This window comes from Clarias gariepinus, chromosome 15 (assembly GCF_024256425.1).
Source record: "Clarias gariepinus isolate MV-2021 ecotype Netherlands chromosome 15, CGAR_prim_01v2, whole genome shotgun sequence".
NCBI classification, from domain to species: Eukaryota; Metazoa; Chordata; class Actinopteri; order Siluriformes; family Clariidae; genus Clarias; species Clarias gariepinus.
In genome coordinates, this window is record NC_071114.1 from 23,752,825 (window position 1) to 23,763,047 (window position 10,223).

The 10,223-nt window shown below is 37.3% G+C and overlaps 1 protein-coding gene across 6 annotated transcripts; it reads right to left on the reverse strand.

Annotated features, from left to right (window-relative positions):
• Positions 1–1,059: 1,059 nt before the first annotated feature.
• LOC128543403 (B-cell receptor CD22) lies at positions 1,060–7,994 on the reverse strand. 6 transcript variants are annotated; one of them, XM_053513813.1, is made up of 10 exons: positions 7,905–7,982; positions 6,614–6,877; positions 6,233–6,526; positions 5,108–5,377; positions 4,703–5,005; positions 3,268–3,318; positions 3,029–3,082; positions 1,622–1,750; positions 1,505–1,532; positions 1,060–1,424 (listed from the first exon to the last, which is right to left on the reverse strand). In XM_053513813.1, exons 2-10 carry the CDS (start codon positions 6,837–6,839, stop codon positions 1,352–1,354), a joined length of 1,428 nt encoding a protein of 475 aa, XP_053369788.1. In that variant the 5' UTR covers positions 6,840–6,877; positions 7,905–7,982; the 3' UTR covers positions 1,060–1,351. The 6 variants fall into 6 exon arrangements, with proteins under 6 accessions (XP_053369788.1, XP_053369789.1, XP_053369793.1 ...); XM_053513812.1 differs by having other exon boundaries at positions 1,061–1,424; positions 7,894–7,994; XM_053513814.1 differs by lacking the exon at positions 1,622–1,750 and having other exon boundaries at positions 7,894–7,994.
• Between the last annotated feature and the right edge of the window lie 2,229 nt (positions 7,995–10,223).

Here is a 10,223-nt window from a genome sequence, read left to right on the forward strand (position 1 = left end):
AGTCAAAATGGTTCTTTGAAGTGATTTGTTATAAGTTGAAGTTAGGCTAATTGGCGTTTCCAAATGGCCCGTAGTGTGTGTGTGTGTGTGTGTGTGTGTGTGTGTGTGCCCTGCAATGGATTGGCACCATTTCCAGGGTGTACCCATACAGGATAAAGCGGTATAGATGATAAGTGAGAGTGAGTGAGTTATAAGAGTAAAAACTCCCTTTATTTCTCTATATAATCCTCTGCTACACCAATCCCATGCACTTATCCCAGCATTTCACTATTGCTTGGATATCCTCAAGGTAGAAAGTTTTCTCAGTACGCTGGAGCCATGATCAAACTGCCTGGTTCACATCTGAACCTAGGAACTTCTTTAATGGCCCAAACGGGTGGAAATCATTTAGTATGTGGTCAGGGATGTATAGGTGATATCACAATAACTCCCAGCCTCGTCTGTTTAATTTCAAGTGGTGCAGTGGGCAGTAAGAGACCTTACATTGTCTTGCAGTCCATTTTTTTTTCTATTAAATGAGTTCCTGGGAGGCCAGAATTTCATCAGTGATAATGACATAAAGCACTCAGTCTGATCATGGCTCTGGCATACTACCTTGATGATATCCAAGAACTAGTGAAACACTGGGATAGGTGCATTAGTGTATTTTCTCTTTATACAGTCTGCATACTTTTTATCATTACATTCTTGTAATCTATAGAGGTTTTAAGAAAAAAAAAATCAGAAAACAGACTTAAAGGTGGGATTCATTATATTCATATGTTATAGTGTTCTTCACCTTACTACTGATATTAATAAGATATCTTTTCAGAAGAATGACTTTGATGTCTTCTGCACACCAGGCTTTGTTTACAGGACAAAAGGCACAATGAGGACCAGCAACATTTATCCAAGCCAGATGTTACCTGGCAGTCATTTTACTCGACACTTGCAGAAAGCGTATTCTCTTACACTACCATTCAGCCTACGATTTCACAGTGCGTCTGTATGTGTGTGTTTATTTGATGCTTTATTTTTTTATGCAAATACTGAAAGGAGGAGAATAACAAGAGAAAACATGATTGAGAGGTTGATTGTTGTTTTATGGTAGTAAATTTATTGATATAAAAGTATTAATTAATCATAGTAATGTAGTGTATGATGTAAACAAAAAAAATACATACTGTACATTTGTACCTTCTTAGAATTCTTAGAAAGCATGTTTGTCTTTATACAAGACTCACTTGAGTGTCAACCAGAAAATGATTTTGAATCTAGTTCTCCTCTAGGATTCTTTCAGTGAAGTCCACATATTCATCATATTCACAAGTTAGAATCTACAACACTGACTGTTTAACAGTCATGCCTTAGTCTAGATTGTCGTTTCCATATCTTCATTGCGTGGCTCGAATATTGTCTCTGGCTTGTTGTGATGATTCTCAGGCCTAAAAGTAAAAGAAATTACTTGATAATGTAAAGGTAACATTTGCAGACACATCAGAAATGCTTAAAATAAAAGCCTTACCTTCTATGTTCTTGGTGGTTTACATGATCTGAAAGAAGCAGAGAAATCGTTATACATAATAAAACATTACATTATGAATAAAAGCAATGGCATCTGTCATGGCAAACTGAAACATACGGTTATCGCCTGTCGCTATACGCTCAGGGTTAATGCTCCAGAAGAGACAGCAAGCTCCGACCACAATCATCACAAACAGGAAGCAGCAGAACACCACAGCGATGACCTCTATAGGTGTCACTTCAAAATCTTTAAGATATTGTAAGACATACCAGTGATCAGCACTACAGTTAAAGATATTGAATAATAAGGCAATTCAATATATCCAACCCTTTTTTCTTCATATTTTGTTTCCATAAGACAGACTTTCTTGATTTTTATGCAGTCTTAAGAAATATTTTCCAGGCTTCCTAAAGGAAGAGTTATGTTTCTGTTTGTTAAACCACACAGTGACCTATGAATCATTCAAGCATAAAAATATCTAACTTAAAGCATGAATCAGTGAGAAACAGGTGCAGATGATGCCCGATGATCAGGCTGGTTACTAGTATACTGGTGATGCTGAATGTGGTTGGAACAGATAAGAGGGGAAATGAGGTTTTTGAGTTGTTTTTTTTACATAAACAACCTACAGTATTTAGAAATTTTATCTTTAGGCACTTGCAGCCTGTCAAGCCATGTAAAACATTTGTTTCAATCTTCTCAATCATTTAATTTATTTTAATATTAAGAAATAATGGGCAGCTCGAGGCTTTTGCACAGCACCGTGTATGTTACACTGACATATCTTGTAATGCAGCCATTAACATTTCAAATTTCTTTTTCTTATATCATGCTACATCTTTGACAGTTAATAATAAAAAAATTGGTTTATACTACATTGTTGTCATTCTTTTAGGTTATTGTCTCTAGGCTAATTTTAAAGGGGCAGAGCTAACCACACAGACAACCGTTTTTATTTAACCGTTTTGAAAGGAGTCTCCAGTGACAGTCCTTTGTTATACAGTCAGATCTAAAACCTTGGTTAAAGTTTTGTTGTTTGTTGCCTTTTTTCCTGGTGTGTTTTTTTTTTCTTAATGCACCTTAGGAGATATTACCCAGTATTACAATGGTATCTTGATAGTAAAAGCAGCAGAGATTATATGACATTACTTATTCACTGAAAAATGCGTCCTTTTTTTTATTAAAAGAACTTGATATTTCAGGTGTCTTCCTGAAAAAACTTCCCGAAGACATTTAAAAAGAGTGCTTAATAGTTCTGTAGGAATGAATATTGCCTTAGACGTAGTTTGTATGGGTTTCTAGTGCCAAAAGTCCTGTGAGAATCAGGGTTTATTAAATCCAATGAAAGATTCAAGAATGTCCACTATTGAACAATTGAAACATGAACAAGGAGTCATCTGGACTACTTTAACAACTGCTAACACTACATTATAGTACATAATATGGTACCTAAAGAAACTACTACCCAAATTAACTTATTATAATAAGTCATTTACTGCTCTGATTGCTATGACATGAACTCACCAGTAACCACATGTGTGGTGCTAGTATGTGTCCTGTTAAACAAGGTTGATAGATCTGAAATAATAATAGCATACAGATGTTCAAAAGTTAAGACATAGATAAGTAAAAAAAAATCCACAATCTACAAATTAACTCACAATATAAACTCTAAAGAGAAAACCTGTAGGTAGGTAATGTACAGTATATTGAAGCTGTATTACCTACATAATTGAATACAATGTTTATTACTCTGAACTCACCAGAAACCTCATATTTTGTAATAATGTTGCTGCTAAAGAGGATTGGTGACTCTGAAATAATAAAAGCATAAAATATTAATTTTAATGACAATTTCAAGACAAAAAATATATATATAGGAATAACTATAGAGACAATTAGGGTCTCACAATACCAGCAAGTAGTCCCACTTTGATGGGACTTACAGTATTTTTTTGTATGTGATATGTATTTCAATTCCCAGCATTCTTGGGTCAGTTATGTTTAATTCACATCCTGATTATGATTATGCTCAGGTGATTCTATTTATTCTTGATGTTACTCCGTCGTCACATGACAGAACACGGGACCACCATTTTAACGCAGCAGGCAAGGTAAGGAGCACTACTGTCGAGCTAACTAGGCTAGTGCCTCATGCTGGGGTAGAGCATAAACCTGTAAAATTTGTTCTTGCAATGTTAGGTCTGAAGAAAGAGCTCAGCAAATCCAAAGCCAGGGGAGCCAGAGTGGATTTACTTTATGGTTTCTGTGTGAACCAGGTGCCACATCTATAAGTGATATTCAGCAACATTCAAGGCTAAGGAACCTAGTAGAATTAATGCTGCTCAACATGGTGTTCCACATCAAAGGGTATGTGCCACCCCTAGTATTTTTGTGGGGACAGGGGCTCCGATGCAACAACCAATAAGTCCACAAGAGCAACTGATGATCAGGTTGTCCAGCCTAAATGGGTAGCTTCCTGCATTAGGCTCCATCAAATCCAGGGTGTCCTGGGTGAGGTTGAGAGGACAGCTTATTGAACTGCATTCTTATACTGCCTCATACAAGTATGCCATGCACTTTCTGAATAGTGCAATGCACTGTTTTAGCCAAGCCCTGTAATGCCCCCAACATAGAAGGCATCATATTTGCTCCATCTTCTGTTTTTAAAACCATCATGATGGCTTTGTCACTGGCTCCAAAGACATCACTGGTTTTAAAACCACTGTGCTGGCTATACAGGTTGGTTTTGAGGAAAATGAGCTTGTCCCACTGATGACTTTGAAGATGTCTATCCCATTCAGACACATGCCAAAAACCCATGTTCATCTCAGGTCCCATGCTCAGTTGCTATCCAGCTCTTACACTATGTTCCAGCCAGCAAATCTCTTGTTAATCTTTGGTCCAAGTTATCAGAGCCTCAACATCAGAAGAACCAATTGGAGTGGGTGTTGAGGCTGCGCTGAGCCAACTGTAAGCATATTGGGAGCTACAACTTAGGAGGGGTTACATATACAGTATTATTGCAACCTCATATTTTGTTTGTTATTTCAGTTAGCTATATTTTGTATTTCTATCAATTTATTTTGCGATTTTTATGACTTTGAACAGTCCTGTTTAAAGAACCCATTTATTGTCTCCAGAAAATGTACTTAGTATCAGCTTTTAATTGTAACCTGACTGATGAGAGGATCTCACCTGTCATCTTCACCAAGACCTCCTCACTCTCCAACCAGGATGAGTCAGAATTGAAACTGTCCCTCGCTCGACAGCTGTAATACCCTGAGTTCTCAGGGCTTATGTGTGTGAGAACTATAACCTGGTCATGTTGAACAAAAGTAGGAGAATTGGCCCCTAGGGGTATAGTGGAGCCATTGAAGGACCATGAGAAGACAGGAAACGTCCCTGCGGTGATCACACACTTGAGTAGGACAGCTGTGACTTCAGATTCTGCTCTGTGAAGGTACTCCACTTGGACAAGTGCAGTCCCTGTTACTAACACTGAAAGATATATACAGTACACAAATGAATCATGTATAAATACACCACTAATGTGTTACCTCTAAAACACGATGATAAACACGTAAAAACGAAGCTACTCACCAACTTCCAGACGTATTGAGTTACTGAAAAGGTGCTGGATGTTGTTCTTCGCTATGCACTGTACTTTACCCATATATAGTCCTATAGTAACAGGCTGAATAAACCAAGCTTCCAGTAAATTCAACTGCTGCACATCAACAGACTTCCCATTAAAGAACAGCTGGAACATCACTGGAGGGCTACCGTAGGCCAACTGACAGCTGAGGTTAGCATAGTAGCCTGTGCCATTTTGGAAAAGTGTGAATGACAGCCTGGGAGGTGATATGTATTCTGTGAACAATTAGGAAAATGTATTATCACTGAATGCATGATGCTTTTAACTACAGTAGTACGCTTATGTACAATGGTGCTATTAATAATAGTATGTAATACCAGTTGACTATTTTCCAATAACAGCCCATCTCGAAGTGTTTTATTCCTTTTATACCACTTAAATCCTTATTTTAGTTGATATTTTATAAGTATACATATTCACATTTACTTTGTAGCAGATATCGACAGTCGTTCCTTTGCCAGTGTCTAATGAGTTAATAGTTAAATTAACTGGTGAAAAAGTTTTTTTTTGTTTTTTTTTCAAGTGCTGGAGACTCCTTCCATAAATATTACACTGCCTTACAAAATGATTAACCTTATCAATAATTTTATAACCTTTGTCCTGTTTAAATAACAAATGTACAAGATACACTTTACACATTACATAATGCATCATCTATACATTTTCCTTAAAATTACCATTACCTGTTAATCTCGGAACAATAACAAAGTACACCTAAACCTGTGATCATTTATATTACACATTTCACAAACTATCTATCACCTAACATTAATATAAGATAATTTACTTTCACTTAGGCATGTAATGTATTCAGTAAGTCTAAATAGCAAATGCTGACATTTAAAGAGACATTCTTACTGAATTGTTTTTACTCTGGCATCATTCTTTTTTGCTCAGATGTCAACCTACGAGCATTCTCCTACGCCGTGCTGAATCTGGGGCTATTCTAAGGGAGTCTTTGTCCTGAGCAACTTGCGGTTGTGCAGCTAGATAGATATGGCATGAATTTCCACACATAAATAATTCCTTATTTTTAATCCTTATTAATAGATATTATGTAAACTAATTACTTTTTACCACAACGGTGACATGCTCACTGCTGGAGGATCTCGAGTTATTTCCCATCAAGTTTTTGGCCACACACAAGTAACTCCCAGCATGCCATTCAGATGAACTATTCACTGTCAGCATGTTACCAACAAAATGGTGAAGAGGCGAGGGTGACGACATTTCCTGCTCATTGTGGTACCAGGAGTAACCGAGATGAGTCCCCATTCTGGCCTCACAGCTCAGCTTAAACCCCTCTCCCTCATAAATGACAGGTGGGTTGGGTTCTGAGACTATGGAGACACCTTGGACAGGAACTGTAGGACATAAAACATCAAGTTAAGGCAAACATCGTGCTGGTTCCGTCCCAGACTCACATACACTTCCAGGAGACCATTACTCACTTACTACTTGTAAGTGTACTGGGTTGCTTATGCTTGTTTGGTTTCCTGATGTCACTCTGCAAACATACACGCCCTCTGAGCCCATGTTGACTTTTAGAGAAAATGTTATTGGGTTACTGTTTCTCTCCAGGACCTCGTCATTGTTCTTGATGAGTTCAAAGGTCAGTGGTGAAGGGGATCCTGTCAGCTTACATTTAAATGCTACTGTAGATTTCAGGAAGGCCATACTCGGCCCGGAAAGTTCTGGCCTGAGAGTAGATCCATCTGCACACAATACAGAGATTGAGATTAAGGTTATATTACTTAGCATATTATTTTAATACTGTATTATGTAATTTTATTACTCAACTCAACTTTATTTGTATACCACTTTAACATAATATAGACATAATTAAAATCACATCACGCACATAGAGCATAGTATGGCGCTCATTCATTAAGTCCATACCCAGAATGAGTGCTTGGGTTCAAACCTGTGAAAGAGTAGTTAGTGATGGACAGCAGCGCAGTAATCATGTATTTGTAGGAATATGTAACCACCTGATCAAGTAGTAAAGCAGCATTTACGAATAGAAATACATACATAACGCATTTACTGTTACATTACACCACTGTTGAAGTCGTAAATTAACTGCTTCTTTTATTAACTGTCACAGACAAGACTTTGCAATACTTTACAATGTATTTGTTTTGTTTTACTCATTTCAAGATAGAAAACAGATGGTTTTAGTTTATAGCTGCTATAATACAAATGAATAGAGCTCGCTTCTTTTGTAGACATACACATGTACTACAACATTAAATGTATCAATAAATGGATAAACCATAATACTTGTCTCTCTCTAATTAAGATAACTGGCAATTTGCTATAGCATAAGAGGAATAAACCATTTAATAATTAAAGGTGATTAAATTTAAATGAATTGAAAACAAAATGTAAGATGATTTTGTGCTGATTGTATTTGATAACGAACTTGAGTTTACTTCTAGTTCCTCCCTTATAGAACTGTTCAGTGCTATAAAAAAAATCTGCATGGGTACATAATGGTCAACTGACAGTAATAAAAAAGGTGTAATCATTAGCCTAAGGTGCTGTGTAGTATTGGCAGTGGAAAAGCAACATTAGAGACTGAAATGTGGTAAACAAAAATACTGGAAATGATCACATGCCGAGGCAAAACTATAAAACAACAACAGAAAGGACTATTAAGACTTATTAATTGTTTTATAATACTTAACTTCTGTGTTAAAAGATCTTGGAAGTATAATATCAAACTCACGTAGGACTGACATCAGAAGTAACAAGAGACATTGGTTCATTCCTGGCTCTTTCACTCTTTCACTTTACTGCTGGCATTTTAACTTCTGCATGAGCTTCTTAAGTGTGTGTGTGTGTGTGTGTGTGTGTGTGTGTATTTAGCCCTAAACACCACTCCTCCCTGTCATGTGTACGCTATAGATAAATATTTTTTTTTGAGTATTTGAAAAGCTTCAGAAAACACACCAATTTTTGCTCAGAAAATTTATTTAAAAAACAACAACAAGAAGACAATTTTTTAAAAAAGTCAATAGAAGGAAAAAGTTTATAATTTTACACATTGTTCAAGATAAACTGTCCAAAAATATTTTTCATTAAATAATCAAAGTATAAAGATGATAAAATATAATAAATTTCCTCCCACATTCCAAAGATATGCAGGGTAGGTTAATTGGCGTTCCCAAATTGCCCGTATTGTGTGTGTATGTGTGTACACTGCGATGGATTGGCATCCTGTCCAAGTTGTACCTTGCATCGTGCCCTAAGCCTCCTGGTATAGGCTCCAGGTCCCTGTGACCCTGAATACAGGATAAAGCGGTATAGAAGATGAGTGAGTGAGTGAGTGAGTAAATAAACTTACCCAAAGTGACATCTGCTGGAGAAAAGGTGAATTGCCGCTGGCTGTAATATACAGTAGACTCTTGATGCCGTAAACGAAGACTAATTTGTGAACGATTGGTAAAAACATATTTAATTACCCCACAAAAAGAGAAAGCTTAATAAATTTGCTGAATAAATATAGAAAAAACATATACAATATATATAACAATTCAAACTGATTATTTTAATACATTTTCAGTTCAAACATTTGCAAAAGCCTCTTTACCCCATTTGAAAAAAAATGATACAAACTGACTAATTCTTAGTAAAAAGGAAGCTTTTTAAGGCAGTAAATATTTGTCTTCTATATAGATAAAGGAAAGGTTTTGTCTGTAAATTGGTCATATCTTTTTTTTATTATTTATTTTTTATTATATCTTTATATTTAATACATTGGAGGAACAGAAATCCGTCTCGGAAAAATATCTGTATGTCTGTCTAGGCTAGATGAAATTTAATGTAACGTTGTCAGTCCTTCGATATTTGCCTGAAGTTTAATCTGCACCATAATTTAAATTGTTGGGTAAAAGGGACGTTAGGAGCAGTTTTGTGCCAGATTACCTCACAGCAGCCATCGCTTTCTCGGACGAATACAGCGCTTTTGTACCAGAAGTGGGCGTGGCTATGTGCGCCAATCAACGCGACAGTTTACCGTAAATACAGAGCATGTGGAACATACAGAAACGACCGTAAGGCCTTGTTCACACGGGCGTTGAGCTTTTGGATAAACGAACATGCTCTGAACGTCCTAGACGTTTATGTTGCGTTTTGTAGTGTCGCTTGATTGACTTCTACACCGGCGTTCGTTTGTCTCTGTCTAACGTCAGCCTGCAGCCCAAATTGTAGTTTGTCTGTAAGGCCTTGTTCACACGGATTAAAGTGGATCAACGTCGGATTAAAGGAAGGTTTCTTTTGTGGTTTAAAAAACATGCGAAAATTTCCGCGTAAGTTTTTTTTTACAATTATTTTATTTTGCCCTTTTCCGCATTTCCCTATGTATAGCATGTAGGATCATGGGATATATCCGGTCCTCCGAAGCGTAAAATGAACGCGCAGAAAACGAACTAGAAGCGGTTTCCTTGTGTTCGTTGGGTTTTGAACGCCAAGAAAAAGCTGCATGCAACGTTTTTTTAGTGCCGTATAAACGCGCAGCCGGACAAACGCACGTCACCAAAGCCCGTGTGAACACTCTCATTGATTCCTATGTGTAGAAAACACTCTGTGCTTGATCCGCGCTCACCGGACGCTACGAACGGGAAAAAACGCTCGATTTTAACGCCCGTGTGAACAAGGCCTTATGCTCCCAAATTCTCACGAAACACAAACCAACGCATTCCACCAGCATGGCTTACTCCAAAAAAGCTATGTAATTTTTGAAGGCTGAATTTTCAGAGATGACTGGACAGATCATAGTATGTTTGTTCTTTCTGCGGTAAGTTTAAACCCAGTTTGTCTCATATGTTCGAAACCGTGGTGCTAATTAAAGCAGATATGTAGAGCGACACTATGAAAGAAATCCCTGGTCGTTAGAGTGAACACACCCGCAGCAGTCCGACGTGAGGGCGTGTCAAATACCCGAACTGAAAAGGTTATGTGTTCAAATCAAAACCATTCTCTCAGCCGGTCACTTCAAGAGGTTGCCACAGCAGACCATCTAATTAGCATTCACTTTGGCACAGACTGGCACTGCAC

Bases quoted from the DNA above. Each gene is read 5' to 3' on its own strand.
- LOC128543403 (XM_053513812.1), bottom strand. From the start codon at position 7,933: ATGAACCAATGTCTCTTGTTACTTCTGATGTCAGTCCTAC. The intron at 5,378-6,232 runs GTAATTAGTTTA...AATTGTTCACAG, and splicing joins TGTCACCGTTGTGGTAAAAA to AATACATATCACCTCCCAGG. The intron at 1,425-1,504 runs GTAAGGCTTTTA...TTTTACTTTTAG, and splicing joins AACCACCAAGAACATAGAAG to GCCTGAGAATCATCACAACA.